The sequence below is a fragment of the Lepidochelys kempii genome, chromosome 2 (genome assembly GCF_965140265.1).
Source record: "Lepidochelys kempii isolate rLepKem1 chromosome 2, rLepKem1.hap2, whole genome shotgun sequence".
Taxonomy (NCBI): Eukaryota; Metazoa; Chordata; order Testudines; family Cheloniidae; genus Lepidochelys; species Lepidochelys kempii.
Window position 1 is genome coordinate 82811306 of NC_133257.1, and position 16671 is coordinate 82827976.

Sequence of the window (16671 nt, forward strand, 5' to 3'; positions counted from 1 at the left end):
AAGTCTTCTGTGAAAGCATTTTTAGAACTTATTTCTATACTTTAATACCTTCTTTAAGCAAATGTCTTTTATGTTCAGCTTCCCAAATTGGATCACATGCACTTACTGAATTAAGTGCAAATACCAAGTCAAGATAATTTTCATCCTTTTAGAAAAATTACTAAAATATTAGCACTTTCCCTACACCCAACTTATTGCCCTGGCAACTTAGTCATCCAAATATGTCTGAGAATAACACCCCCTCCCCCGCGAAGTACTCCTGTAATTCTTACGCTAAACATACTTTTGACAAATCCCATTTCTCTATTCCACCACCAACAACCAGTTCAGTACCTCACCCATATATAACATGAATTCACCCAATACAAATACCAAAACAGATAATAGCAAAAGGATTTCCAACACCATTTTAAAGACATGTATAATCTCCCAAATTGTAATTACTAGTTTGTGAACAAATTAGTCTCTGCAGCAAAACATATGGCATACAATACTAAAGAAAAGTATTTGAAAAGTGCATCTAACTGTGAGACATTCAGCTTCTGTTCCCACTTAAAGCTAAACTATACTAAAATTATAACTTTGAATTATTCCTTTGATGAACTGGTAATATGGATGCCCAACAAAGGATGGTAATCTGTACAGCCATTACTTAAGAAGTTCTTTTGTGCAAAAAGACTATTCAATTTAAGATGTTAATTCCACTATTCTTTAAGTTTTATTCCCAAGACAGAATGCAGAATCAAGACGGTTGCGGCTATGGGGACAAGTGCACTCACTCACTCTTCACAGCTACATTCTTTAGCTCAAAATATTTGAAGCAACAGAAGATTTCTGGACAAGTTAAATATAACCATGATTATGGTAATTTGGAAAATATATGATTGACCCGTAATATATACTCAAGTCCTATTTTTGTTTCTATTTGGTTCTTGTAAAAGTTGGTTAATGTAAGAAATGGACATATCTCAAAATTAGAGAAATGTCTTTACAACTTTGATCAATGGGGTTCATTATCTTTAGGGTTAAAAGGCTGAAGCTAATGAGTTTGTAACAATGTGGTCTATTTAGGTGGACTCAAAAATTGTAACAAGGTTCTCTGTTAAATAAAAATGAAATTTCTACACACTTCCTCCATCTATCTTGAACATAATTGATTCTTCTTACTCAGCAATTCCTTTAAGCATCAAGTATATCTATGGCACATACGAAATAAGGTCTACTGTATTGTATACATTTTACATTCTACTATAAAAGCCAAGAAAACTGTTATTCTACACTGATTGTTCTTTCATACATGTACACACATAGGGGTAAAATATCCTACTTGTTACAATAATTAAAACTCAAGCATTAGGATTCTGATTATTGACCGTAATCAACATATGATCATTAAGACACACTTACTGTATCCGCACAAGCACACTTTCATAGAAGGACAAATGCGGAGAAAAAAATTCTGAATTATCTAAAACTATAAACCAGTTAACTATTTACTGCCTTGTTTTAATTTAATATTTTCTACTTAATATCCAAAAATCAATTAAACATTTAGTGATTTTTCAGATTGTCAATTAAAACAAAACATTAGAAAGAAGGCATTGGGAAATAAGCAATGATCAAATTAAAAACTGAAATGGCAATATATTAAAACTTTGCAATTCAACATAATTCAATGTGCTAGATATAATAGCCTAATAATATCAACAAAGTTGAACCACGTTTACCTCAATGATTTATCTCCAGTGACCAAATTTGCACGAGGTTTTGTGAGAGCTAGGCTAAAGGTAAAGCATCTGGAAGTGTATTGCTCTGTTAACTTAATGGTCTCTAGAGTCGTAGCATAAAACAGCTTGTTAGTTGATTGGTTTATTTTGGGGGGAGAGGGGTTATCTTTGCTTGAGTTTCAGCCACGATGCTCACTGGCACTCTTGGTGTGCTAGAATGTATGAGCCACAATGTGCATTAGTTCCAGGCCCCTACTTGCACGTGAATGCCAAAAGAGAGGTGCTAAGGCCATTGCTGGAGACCAACTTTTAAAAAAGGCCGTTAAACCTTTATTCAAACAAACAACATTGCTTTACTGATACATCAACTATCACAAATCTCCTGTGGGGGGAGAGAAGAGACTGAGTCATGACAGAACTCTTCCAGAAACTTCTAAGAGTCCTTAGCTGTCTGACCCCATCTCCATACCATCCTGGAGTCTCCCCATATGAGAGAAAAACACAATAGTTGTGGTTGGGAACAATCTTGGAGTCAAATGTCTATGACAAGTCTTTTAGAACAACTGCCTTCAATACTACTGACAAGGTGTTGACACACTTGAAGATTCTAGTAGAGTTTACACAGTTACTCTTAACGAGGTCTGCCTGCTGTTTATTAGTAGGACTAGCAACCTCTCAAAGTGGAATGTAGGGGGGTAGTAGACGCACAGCTGCTTCTGGATGCTTCTGGATGTCTAGGGATCTCTTGCCATCATCCATCTAATCTTAATAGTAAGCGTTGCTGTATAATCCAAGCACTTCTGAAGTAAATTAAATCTATCTAAATTTGGCAAGAGGTTTGGGTCCTTTTGTGATGTGGTCTTCACACTTACTCATGAGACCTTGTCACCTTGAGACTGGATTACTGCAGTATTCTCCACACAAGTCTATAGCTTCAAGATATGTGAAAATTACAGATAATCTAGTAAAACACCAAGATCTCACACGACACCACGGGAACTCATCAGGTGCAAAGACGGCACTAGCTTTAAATTTACTTCCAGTTAATGTGCTGGTTTTGACTTATAAAGCCTTAAATAGTTTATGTTCCTTCTATTTAACAAAGTGCCACTCTATATATGATACAACACAACAGTTAAGAACGAAGTATCCGAGCTAACAGGTCCCTAGTTTTAACTGGAAGGAGACTAGCAGGAGGGGCAATGAAACGGACAACCAATAGTGGAAGTTTGCGACTGCTGCAGACAAAACTGCACCTGGGACTACACAAACCACTCTGGCAAGAGATGAGGGGCCATGAAAATTTCATAACAAAATGCAAACCTCATGAGATTTTCTCTTAATTTCTTCTCGTATCAGTGTGGAAAATACTCACCCACTCATACATTTTTGTATGAAATAATCAAACTATTTCTTCGATACGTTAAGAAAGAAGGAAAAAAGAAAAAGATTAAAACGAAAACCACTTAGGAGGTATTCAGTTATATAAATATATGAGAGCCATACAAGCACCTCAGTTACCTACATAAATCTACCCTTTCCTTTTCAGTCACAATAGTATCTAGGTACCACCGCAGGGTTCAATCAATCACTTATACCTGGAATATGTTCCCACCTCTCAATCACTGTTCTTAAGCTTGTTACTGCAGGAATGTTTCTATGAAATGTGGGTTTGCACCGCACTCTGAGAACTATCAGAGTAGAGCTCATTTGGATCTACTGTGGGGTGATGACACACTGGGTTCCATCATGGAAGAGAAGGATTCCAACTCCTAAAATTTCCCCCCTGGGATCAGACAGCTTCAGTGGCCCAATAAGCAGTTAGTCTCAATGAGTAAGAGTGGTCTTGACCCCAAATACAGGGAATCTAATCTTGAGGTGAATAACACATGGACCACAGTCACTAGACAGGGTCCTCAGAGCAAGACCCATTGAATCCTGGCAAGCTGGAGACAGAAGTTGGTATTTTTGGCTACTGCTGCTACCTAGATAACAAGGAGCACTGATTAATCTAGTAAAATAACACGGCTTCAGACTCTGTCTGAAAGGCAAGTGCCTTCAAATGAGTGCAGCTATTGTGTTGTCTAGTGTCTTGATTAGCTCCTTGAAGCGTTTCCTATTTTAGATACTATGGTGATGAGTGCTGTAGAAAAAAATTGAGTGTAATTTTTCCTATTCTTCATAACATCATTTCCACTGGATTAAAGTGTAGTTGCATTCAACACAACTAAAAATGTTACTATGTGCTTCTGTGTTTATTATGTGTGTCTGATTCCATATGGACACTACAAATTACAAGTAAATATTTTCCTAACCGCCAGTCATGAAAATGTAAGAGTTAAAAGTCAGTCGTGGTTCTCTTCCCATGTATTAGCCACAAAAATTAGTAAAGATTCTACAGGCCAAGCAATACCCACAATTCCACGTGCAACTCCATTAGCTTTTCTGTTACTAAACAATCCATTACCTTTCAGCTCAAACAAGCAATGAAATAAAAATATTAACACTTCATTTATTCATAAAATGCTGCTTTAGTTGCATGCAAATGACATCACATTTTCCATTATATTTGCACTTAATGCTAATGAAAGTGCTGGACTGAAACTCTGGACAATGTAATTTATCCATAAATAAATCTTCACAAGCAGTGACAGTGAAAGCTTTCCAAACAGCTTAAATCATGCAAAAAAGCCAACTACTAAAATTATATACAAATGAAGATTTTATAAAAAATGTGTAGTTACTGAACACAACAAAATATGGTTACAAGTCAACAATTAAAGAATGAACTGTTACGCATAGGTCAAAAAAATTATAAACCTATATTACATTATTACTTGAAAAATAGTAACTTAAGATCAAAGACTCAAGACAGGAATGTGATAATCACACAAGGGGACAGAGTTACGGTTACACATGGAACCACAACCATGGCATTCTCATATCTGAAAGCCTAATATTCCCTCAAAGTACTTTTTATGAAATTTCCTAGGCGAAATATTTTAATTAATTTAATTAATTTTTAATTAAATTAATTTAATTAATTAATTAGGCCAGGACAGCCTTTGATTCACTCTGAGCATACCTTGAACTATATGAGAACACAATTAACCATGCAAATCACTGTGCTCCTATGGAGCCCTTGCTCACTGCACAATTTCAGAAATACCCACATTCCCAAGTATATTTATCTACCATACATGCAGGCACAACCCAACCAATAAAAATATCTCTATCTCAGTTACTGTGCATGTGCAAAATGCAGTTTTCAAAGCCTCTTAACTCCCAAATCTCAAATTTTCACTGAAATACTCAATGGCTCTTCTTCATAAAGGTTCGTTCCATTCAAAATTTCAACTTTCTACCCTCAGGTTAATGGTTGTATACAAAAAAAAGTTTTTTAAAATGATTGGCAGAGCATCTGCTTCCCCTCACCACATAGCCAACCATCTCACTCTTCCTTTTCATACTCAATAGCTGAACCATTTTAACAAAGTCTCTCTCCAAAATTTCATTTTTGGATAAAAATCTGGCTTGCAACATTTCAGTGTAATAAATCTACTATAAAAGTTACAGCAATACCAGAATGTTTTTCTTATTTTTCCTCCTTTAATCAAATATCATGAACTAAACACTAAAGATAACAAGACTTTACCTGGGATTCCCTCTTAGTGCAGCATGATGGAGAGCATTAAATCCATTATTGTTTGTAATAGTAACATCTGCCCCAGCTTCTAACAGTACAGCCAGGATGTCATCACGCTTTTTACTTATCGCATCATGAAGCGGAGTATCTCCTTCAGAATCCTAAAAATAGAAATTATTTTCTTCAGCTTCCACATTTACCTATTTAAAAAGGAAATTTATGGGAAAAGAAGGTCTCACATGTCACTATAGGAACTAATGAGATGCAAATACAAGATAATTTTTAATACCATTTTCCAGCACTTACAATTATAACTTCAGTCCAGGCTGCACACTTATACTGCTTTTTGGTCAAAATAGTTTTTGGTGAAGTTTAATCACAGAACAAGGACAGTCTCAAGGAGAAGTTAATATATATGTATTTATTTATTAATTGTATTACCATAGCATCAGGGACCAGGACACCACACTACTAAACACTACACAAACATAAAACAACAAAATACAGAACAGACTGTCACTACCTCAATGAGCCCACAATCTAAATGTAAGACAGGAAGGGAAGTAGAAGGAAACAATGACACAATATTAATCAGCATGATAGGTAACTGTCTCAGCATATCAGTGGCCCACTTCACAAGCTTTAAGTAGGTAACATGGCAGAATACAGTTTTAGGGAGGAATTTGGAGGAGGTAGCTTTGCAGCTGTTTATGGGGAGCTCCTGCCCCAATAGCAAGGGGCACCACATGAGAAAGCATGGAGGTGCTTTTTTGAAAAATTAACAAGGCTGGAATTATTGGCCTAGCAGAGGCGGGAGCTGACATCTCAATAGTGAATGAGAGATGATAGGTAGGAAGAGGGTAGGACATCAAGGGCCTTGAAAATGAAGACATGTTGTTTATGTTTGATACAATAGAGAGGAGGGAGCCAGTGGAGGGATGCAAAGACAGGCAACATCTCAAAGCAACACATTAGGAGAAAGACATTTGAAGCGGCATTCTGAGTAGATATGATTGGGGCAAGAATGCAACATCAACACCAGGGAAAAGAACGCTGCAATGATTGAGACATGAGTTTATCAGAGTCAGCTCAAAAGTTTTTACTGTGTGGATGGGTAGGAAAGGCTGTATCTGAGAGATGTTATGCAGAAAAAAAAAAAATCAAGATTTACACATAGGCTGAATGTGAGGACATAGAGAAAGGTCTGAATCAAAGAGGACTCCCAGGTTACAGGCCTGAGCAATAGGATGGTTGTGTTGACCACTGAGTGAAAGAAAGAAGTAGGGAGAAAGGAAATTAAGAGCTCTGTTATAGTCATGTTGAGCTTTAGCTGTCTGCTGAATATCCACGAAGAGATGTCAGAGAGACGCACAGATCTCAGTCTAGACAGACTCAGATCTGGAGTAGAGGTAGATCTGTGTAATCTGCACACAACGAAGAGCTATGCACATTTTTCAAGTATGTAGGCAATTTGTAGTTCAGTATCACCTACAAAGGTCATTAACTGCCATTTTTTCTGCATGCATTTGCTATAAAAAGTGTCATGCATCACAAAAAAGTTAGACATTAAAGCAATTCTTTAAGTTCAAGATTTATAAAAATTCAAATGTCTACTAGCATAAATTTCAAATATATACATAAGTTTAGTCACGTTTGAGACATAATTGCCATACAAAAATTCAAGCTAAAACCTCCTCTAATAAAAATAATATGAACAAAGCAGATCAATGAAAAACGTGCACCCCTCAGGATAGTTAAACTTGTACAAGGTTGTCTTCTTAATGAAGCAAAAGGACAGATTTCATAGGGCAACATTAAATTTTGTAAATAATTTATGGCTAGTACCAACCAGACAATACATGGTTCAAAGGTGCCAGAAATTTTTCAGCACACACCTGACCAAAGAATTTATATTCACTTTTTAGCTTGCCAGGGTTTTAGTTTTGAAAAGTCCAAATTAAAGAAAAAATATACCATTACTCCAAAAGCGAAACAACTTGTGCATAATTTGTTCAAAAACCCAACAATTCAAATTAAAAATAAGTGTTCTATAATGTCTGAAGTAGGAAAATGTGTTTAGTTGAGTTCACTGTGCTGCTGCACAGACACATTCTCAGGATTCATGCTTCTGGGTGAAATCTTGCCCCTACTGAAGTCATCAGGAGTTTTGCAATTGACTTCAGATGGGCCAGGATTTCATCACTAGTGCTTATCAATTAGCAGCACACGTCAGCATAGTGTAAAAAGGATCCCTTAGAACTTTTACTGTGGGAATGGCAGACACCAAAATTGAAATATCTGCCAAATTTGGCAGACAACCTGCACTGGCCCACCAAAATGAAATGATATAGTTTACTCATTCCAACTAATCAGATTTCTTGAGCTTATTGTAGGTAGACTAAATTGTTTTCCTTTGTGCAGTGGGTTGGCTTGAGAGTTAAAGAACATGCCAGTTAGCTACAGCCAAGTCCTAACCCCAAATGCCTCCTGCATTCTCATCCATCTCAGTGAAATCAATTGCTTAACTGAATCTGCATTAGATGTCTCTTCAGATGTGCAGAATCTGACAATGTATTACTGTCACAGGGATTTTCTGATTTTCATTGGCTCTGGCTGGTATAATTTCATAGATTCATTGAGTTTGTGGCCAGAAGGGATCAGTAGATATAGTCCAGCCTCCTTTATATCACAGGCCATTTGAATTTCACTGAATTGTCCCTATGACTGAACCAAATAGAACAGGCTGGTTGTTATATCCAACACTTATAGAAACTGGGGTCTGGATTAAAGTTAGCTACCTGAGATTCTACTTCAGTAAGATGGAAGTAATACTTGTAAATAATACCTCAGCCCTTGTAAGATGGAAGTAGGCAGCCAGGAGGAAATAAACTGAGAAAATAGCAATTGCTACATTATCTGCTTTAAGAAAGTTCTCACCTCTTCTTTCCCAGGTGCACAAATAGGAAAAACGGGTGGAGTTTGAAGCACAAGGATATCCAGATGGCAACAGTAAGTGTGTGTTGTATCGTTCATATTTGCCTAAGGCTTTACAACCTTTTCTTTCAGATGTTGACCTCAGCACATTTATCCATCTTTTTTCATCTTTAGCTTTACATGTGCAATGCACTGTGCATGCAGCTATGCTGAAGCTTCAGCTCAGACAGAATGTAGCTGCCTGCTTATTTAGAAGTGTGGTTTTATTTGTTCATTTTTGAGGCAGTATTTCTCCCTTTTGCAGCACCGTTTCCACTAGTTTCCAATTAGTTTACAGAGGCAGTTTTTCCTCCTTGTGTAATATCATAGCAGCAGAGGCTCTCAATAACACACATCATGTTTGAATGGAAGTCTGGTGGCAGACATACTGTCTGATGGATTCAACTCTGGATGTTGTTTTCTACCTTTTTCTGACAGTCTAAATCTGATGGCCTTCAGGTCATGCTGCAAAGCCTCTCTCACCAGATTACATATGTGGGGAAAGATAAGGGGTGCTGACTGGATGAAGAGAGTTAATCTGCATGTTAAACAAACGTATTTGTACATTGACCCAATCTATATAGGCTTAAAATATTATACACATGCCTAGAGCAAGAGAGGTGCATTTTAAATCTCAATATGAAATACAGAAAACAATTCAATGCATCAGCCTTAAAAGGAAGATTTATACATCTACATGCAGCTTGCATATACCATACTTGCATAAATCTTACAGTCTGAAGACAAAAAATGAAAGTCAAAATTTGTTTTACCTGGAGACTAGGATGACAGCCAAAGTCCAGCAAGGTCTTTACAACTTGTAAATGACCTTTGTTAACAGCAATATGAAGTGGAGTCTGTCTGCGTTTGTTGCGAGCATTCAAATCTGCACTGCCTCTGTGCAAAACCTCTATCACAGCACCTTCATCTCCAAAAGCTGCATGGTGAACAGCCCTGTCTCCATCTTTGTCCTAAAGTGTAAACATTGATTTAAAACAAATTCCTTTTGTACTACAAAATTATAAAAGGCTTACTTTAAAATGACCAATTAAGGGATCTTTATTGCATTTCCACCATTAGAGAAAAACCAGTCCATATTTTAAATTAAATTACCTCCGCTTCCACATCCACATTCTGTTTCAGAAGTAATTTCAAAATGTCAACATGTCCATTCTGACTGGCTGCTTGCATAGCTGTGTGTCCAGCACACTGCCCATTCACCTGAAAGTATATTAAGAATGAGAAGTTAACTTACAGTGTACATCAATACATACACATGAACATCAGATATTTACTACCAGTAATATCAGCAAATATCCGTGTTATAAAAACTGTTTATTGTGAAACTTTCATTTCACCTGCACTCTGCCTAAATCATCTCCATCAGGGCTAACATACCAAACATCAGAGCAGCTTTCAAATAATGGAAAACGAAAAGTCAAGACCATATCTGGGGACAGTACAATCTATTAGGCCTTTTCCATCTCTACACTTCTTATTCATTAGCAAGAATGAAGAAATAACATTATTCTGATTTTTACTTATGCCAAAGTTTAATATTAAATTGCTAGCTTGAAGATTTTAGTCAGGCTGCTGCAAAAGTGGACTCTTAAAGAGAATCAGGTTTCTTGGAAGGGAATCAGTTGTATTCTGCAGAATTTATTTTTCCCCTAATTTATGGTAGGGGACTTATAGCCATGCATGTAGACTCCTTTTTATTGCTTGTACAAATCTGAACTAATTTAAAATTCAAATTAACATTTAAGGCCAGTGATGACCAACCTCTGGACCTCAAAAGCAAATGCATTAAAAAGAAAATATGTATTTGATTGGGAACTGAAACACATTCTAAATCAAGCTGAGCCCTATGATTCTTAAGTGTTTTGACTATAGGAAGGAGGAAGAAGCTTCTTCACTGTCCTGCAAGAACATCAGGAAGAACAAGCTAGCAGCTTGATTGGCTCAGCAGTCTAGGGAAGTGCCTGATGAGGATGGTTCTCCCTACCCCACAAAGCCACCCAGGAGATAAGAGAAGTTAAGGACAGCCACCATTTACGACTACTCAATTCTCTACTTCAACCCTACTTAGAGTAGCTTGAAGGCTGCTCTAATTCATGCCAGGTGGCATATGGCACAAAAAAATATGTTCACTGTGGATGGCTGCAACACAGTGGTTTCTAGCCCCTTCCCTACCTCCAGAGGCTATGGAGCAGAGGGACAGGAACCAGGTATGCCAGCTCTCTGTACACGGGGGATTCATCCATGCAAGGGGAATCCCTAGCAGAGGATTTGGGATTTCTTGCGTTTCCTGTGCGTTAGAAATCACACACAAAAGACACTCACATCCACATCCGGTCTCTTTAGCAAATCTTCCACTTTAGCTACATCTCCATTAGCAGCAGCTTTAACAAGTTCTTCATTGAGGTCCCCAGATTCTTGTGTTTCGAACAGTTTCTTCAAAAGTTGAGACAATCTCTCTACAGATATCAAACAAAGCATGTAAGATCACAACTCCAAACAGAGAACAACAAATTTGGCTGTTTTTCCTATCTGAAGAGACTTACACAAGTAGCTGTTCAATTTATGACTTAGTATAGCACTTCAGCACTACAAAGCTCTAACTCACTGACATCAGTTTCTCATCAGTTCAGAAACTTCAAATTTACTCAAAGATGATCAGTTTCACTCTACAGTTAGGATTCCTGTCTGATTGGCTTTGACAACACAAATAGATGGGACTAGGACTTAGAGAAAAAATGTTAATGATTTACAGGCCGGTGTATTGGATTTCTGCTTTTTTAGAGGAAGTTAACTAAAAATACAGACTTTCCCCCAGGGCTTTACGCACAAAGTGACATGCCAGCTGTACAGTTCATCTTACAGCTACTGCAGCCCTACAGGACAGGCCCAACAAAGAAAATAACACAACACTACTAGCTGTCACCTTCAGCCCCCAACTAAAACCTCTCCAGCACACCATCAAAGATCTACGACCTATCCTGAAAAATGATCCCTCACTCTCACAGATCTTGGGAGACAGACCAGTCCTCGCTTACAGACAGCCCCCCAACCTGAAGCAAATACTCACCAGCAACCACACACCACGCAACAAAAACACTAACCCAGGAACCTATCCTTGCAACAAAGCCCATTGCCAACTCTGTCCGCATATTTATTCAAGTGACACTATTATAGGACCTAATCACATTAGCCATGCCGTCAGGGGCTCGTTCACCTGCACATCTACCACTGTGATATATGCCATCACGTGCCAGCAATGCCCCTCTGCCATGTACACTGGCCAAACCGGACAGTCTCTATGCAAAAGAATAAATAGACAAATCTGACATCAGGAATCATAACATTCAAAAACCAGTAGGAGAAGACTTCAACCTCTCTGGCCACTCAGTAAAAGACTTAAGGGTGGCCATTTTACAACAGAAAAGCTTCAAAAACAGACTCCAACGAGAAACTGCTGAGCTTGAATTAATATGCAAACTAGATACCAGTAACTTGGGTCTGAATAGAGAGTGGGAGTGGCTGGGTCATTACACATATTGAATCTATTTCCCATGTTAGCTATCCTCACACCTTCTTGTCAACTGTCTAAATGGGCCATCTTGATTATCACTACAGAAGTTTTTTTGTCCTGATAATAGCTCATCTTAATTAATTAGCCTCTTACAGTTTGTATGGCAACTTCGTGTGCGTGCGTGTGTGTGTGTGCGTGTGTGCGCGCGCTTACTATATGTTCCATTCTATGCATCCAATGAAGTGGGCTGTAACCCCCGAAAGCTTATGCTCTAATAAATCTGTTAGTCTCTAAGGTGCCACAAGTACTCCTGTTCTTTTTGCAGCCCTACTGTAACTCTCGCAGGAAATTTTTATGTATTAGGGGAACGGAACTTAGCATTCATCTATAGGAGGCAATGGGAGAAAGAACTACCCAGAATGTTTTTGAGGCATCAAAGCCAAATATGGCTAGGAGAGGAGACTCAAGGCATGCCCAAAGCAGAAAGCACAGGTTTAATAATAAAGAAGTTTCTCAGAAGTCCATCTCGAAATAAAGAACAGTATGGAGAAGATAGATTGGGTACTTCTATTCTTCCTGCCTCATAATGAAGGTTAAAATTTTGTCACTGTTATTTTTAGTAAAAGTAATGGACAGGTCATGGACAATAAACAAAAATTCACAGAAGCCCGTGACCTGGCTGTGACTTTTACTTTAAAAAAAGGGGGGGGCACCCCTATCTGTGAGGGAAGGGGGACTAACAGCTCCAGAACACCCACTGCCCCAGGGCACCAGGCTGAAGATGAAGCAGAAAATATCATGGAGGTCTCTGAAAGTCACGGAATCCATTTTACATCTTTACCTCACTCCCACCTATCATCTCTTGATTGTAAGCTTTCGGAGCAGACACTATTATATATTTTTGCAGTGCTTAGCACAATAGGACTCCAATCCTGACTCAGGGCCTTTAGGCACTATTTCTTTGTATTCTGATAAACAGTGCTTTAGATTTTTAGCTAATAGAGGTGAAGATTACTTTTTTGAGAAGTGGATTATCCCACATCTGCCTACTACAGGGTTTCTTGTACTTTCCTCTAAAGCAAGATACTGGACTAGATGGACAATAGGTACAATCCAGCATGGAAATTCTTTTGCAATAGGAGTATTCCCCAGCCCTCAGTAGGAACTACTTTCCTGGAGATTATTATTCTTGCTTCATATAGGCGCCATACCAATATTTATCATCAATTTTTTTTAAGTTTACACAATTTTATTTATCAAAACCACACATTCCTAAATAGTACACAAACTTACCACCAGATGCATTGCTTATAGCCGATCCTGCTGATGCTACCTTTGAGACAGCTGCTGGATTGTATGTCCAAGAGGTTCCACAAACCTCTACCTTTAAGTCACTGTCTGAATAAATCTGCTGGACACGGCCAACTTTACCTAAAGTCTATATTAAGGAAAAGGAAGAGACCAAGTAAAGATATTTAGATGTTAACATATTACAGCATATGGGCAGTTTTATAAAGTAAAAGGGTTTCTGAAACCCCACTTTAACATCAGTAACATCTTCACCTTAATTCTAACAGGCTGAGTTATAGGCTAGACAGATTGTTAAACTGAGTCTACGCTGCCAAGTGGGGCTTTCCACAGAATTATACTAGCTCAATTTACCTAATTCAACTGAAAAAAGTACATTTTTTTCCTAGTCTAGACAAGGCCTAAATGTCACCCCAACTCCAATAATTTGAAGGTTTAACCATTTCCAAGTGTAATTAAAAATACCATAGCAACATATAGGGCCAGCCCACATTTTGGTACCTGAGGCGAGGAGCTCAAATGACGCTCCCATGCCCCCCTCACTTGGGCCAAAACTCTGAAAGGTCTCAATTCTGCCTTCTTCCTGTTCTACTCCCTCTCATGGTACTGCTTTGCTACCTACCCCAATAAAGGAGAACTAACAACTTAAAATGCCTTGTTCAAAAATTTTAAGTAACACTTAACTTTCAAAAGCCTGAACAGCAAATGTAACTTTTCTTGTCTGCATAGTAAACACTGCATTTTTATCTGTTTGAATAATCAAAGTGGTCCTTCCCGTGCCTTCTTGGTCGCAAAGATTTGAACTGCTTCCTGAAGGTCCACAGTCTGGGCCAGCTCATGCTCTGCTGAGATGGCTGCAAGGCCGACCAGCCTCTTCTGTGTCATTGTGGAGCGTAGATATGTTTTTATTAACTTCAGCTTGAAGAAGCTGTGTTCTCCACTGGCAACGGTTACAGGAAGCGTTAGAATTATACGAAAAGCAACAAAAGCATTTGGAAAGAGGGTGGTCATCTTATTTGTGAACATATATTCCAGAACAGCCTTTAGAGTTGATCCTGCTGAAATCTATCTTGAAAAGGCTTTCAGTTCATCACCTAAATCACTCACATCAATATCGCGCATGTCATCCATCATGTGTCAACACTGTCTAGTGCCCTGCATTGCTGGTGTAGGTCTTCTTCAGATACAGTGAGGAGTTTGGGAATATCATACAACATCCCAAATATACTGCTGTGTTCCTTGAGCTGCATGAAACGTTCCTGAACTGGTGGTACTGCACAATCTAGCACCTGGTTAAAGAATTTAACTTTGAATTGTTGTTTCGGGTCTCTTATGGGATTATCCCACGCCTCATAATCAAAATGTCGTCTTCTTCGGTGACTCTTGTATTCTTGAATGGGTGGGAAAATAGCTTCAGTGTGAAGTTCCTCTACCAACTTCTGTGCACTCTTCAGAACATTTTGAAATCCCTCATCTGACCGGTAAGACTGTAGGTATGACTTTGCTTTGTCCAGTTGTTCCATTGCTCCAGATATATCAAGGTCAACACCTTGGAGTCTCTTGCTTACAACATTTATTTCAAATAGTACGTCATGCCACAACACTAAGCCACACAGAAATTTGAAGTTATGTATGTTTCTGGTGATTCCATTTCTCTCTGCCACTGTTCTCCCACAACAGTTCCTGTCATAGCATTAGCCTCCATAATGGCAACTATGGCATCATCTATCTTCCCAATTTGGTGTTTGATAGGTTTTATCGCCTCCACTCAACTTTCCCATTGTGTGGCACTCAGTGGTTTCCGTGTCAGAGAGGATGTTCCCAGATGTTGCTTCAAAATTTGTCATCAATGAGTTGAGGCAGAGAAAAATACACAGATGATTTGAATTACATTAAAAAATTCAGCAGCCTCGCTAGAGGCTGATGCTGCATCACTGACCACCAACTTCAATGAATGAGAACTGCCTGGGACAAAAAAAAACTTGCAGGTTTAACTCTCAGATCCGTTTCTGCACTCCTCTGTTCTTTCCTCTCATGTTGGCACCATTACCGTAGCCCTGAGCTCTCATGTCAGCTATCGCAATTCCTGTATCTTCCAACTTTTTAAGAAGCACATTTGATGATACTATGCAAGCTGGTATGACAATGTCAATAAATTCTAGAAAATGCTCTCTGACAGTCACCATTGCAGGGACATTTTCACTAGGTTTTGTTGCTGTTACAAAAGGCACCATTAAAATCATTTGTTCCGTATGGCTGATGTCAGGCGTGCAGTCCAGAATAACAGAGTAATATCTTGCTGACTTCAGATCTGCCACAATCTTCAGTTCGACTTTTGTTGCCAGTAACTGTATGATGTCATTTTGAATTGTTTTTCCAAGGTAGTGGTGTGTCTACATTTCTTGGGTGGTGACTCTTCTTAGATGCTCCTGGAGTACAGCATCAAACCTCAGCCATCAGCTCCACAATTTTAAGGATGTTTGGCACATACAGCTGATCTGAAGTCCCACGCAGTGCTAGGTTTGGGGTAGCAAGCATGCTCACAATGGCAATGAGCCTTTTCAGAACATTTTGCTAGTAAAGAGACTCTGATGCAATCTTCTCTTGATGCTGATCATCTATGGTGGCCTTTAACCTTAGTCTCATTTCAAGCTCTTTCCACCTATGGAATGCTCTCTGGTGATTTGCTGCCTTCTCACGGCATGCCAGATTTCTAGCCAGATTTTTCCAGTCCTTTGTTCCTGTAGAACCCAATGTGGCTGGAACATTAGACTGGAAGAGTTTGCAACAAAAACAATATGCAGCATTCTGGGTTTTTGAGTACATAAGCCATGGCCTCTCCACATTGTCACCATTGGGGATTTCACACCAGTAATGTGTTGCATGGAAACTTCTATTTTCATTGTCTTTGGGGAACACAAAGTCCCTCAGGCTACTGCTCAAGTGGGTCCACAGTCCTGGATCATCCAGACTTAAGGAACTAAACTCAGCAACAGCTGTTTCTTGCGCCTCCACCACACTCTTCTCTGATCTACACTTTTCTTCAGGAATGTGTATGGTTACATCCATTTGAGATGGAGATATGGATGTTGCAGTAGCTGCCAGGTGACCTGCACTCTGACTAACTGGAAGATCAGGCATCTCCTCACATCCTCACTGGCGCCAGAAGACTCACCGTGAACATTTGTGTTTATGTATCTCAGGAGAGCTCCTTCCTGCTTAGATAGAAAAGTTTCCTTTACTTTCTTTCTTTTTCTGAATGCTGCCCCAGAGGGGCGTTTTCTTCTTTCACTCATGACTGCTGTTCTGTGCCAGCTATAGGGGCTCTCAACATTCAACTGAAGGGGACAAATACGCAGGCTGGTAACAGGGCCTGAGCAAGGGAAGATATCAGCCTCTTAAGGGCCTAACTGGCTCCTACTACTTCAGTTGACTGCCTTTTCTCCTCAAGTGGGTTTAGGGAAAGAGCAAGAAACAGGAAGCTC

At 38.9% G+C, this 16671-nt stretch overlaps 1 protein-coding gene across 4 annotated transcripts in view; it reads right to left on the bottom strand.

Moving 5' to 3' along the window:
* Nucleotides 1–16671, bottom strand: part of MIB1 (MIB E3 ubiquitin protein ligase 1) — a 102872-nt gene that overhangs the window by 61513 nt on the left and 24688 nt on the right. For all 4 annotated transcript variants that reach the window (XM_073331409.1, XM_073331411.1, XM_073331410.1 and 1 more), the window contains 5 exons: nt 13172–13316; nt 10690–10823; nt 9460–9567; nt 9120–9317; nt 5383–5534 (listed from right to left, as the gene is read on the bottom strand). In XM_073331409.1, the coding sequence (XP_073187510.1) occupies nt 5383–5534; nt 9120–9317; nt 9460–9567; nt 10690–10823; nt 13172–13316 (737 nt within the window). The remainder of the gene's footprint in view (nt 1–5382; nt 5535–9119; nt 9318–9459; nt 9568–10689; nt 10824–13171; nt 13317–16671) is intronic.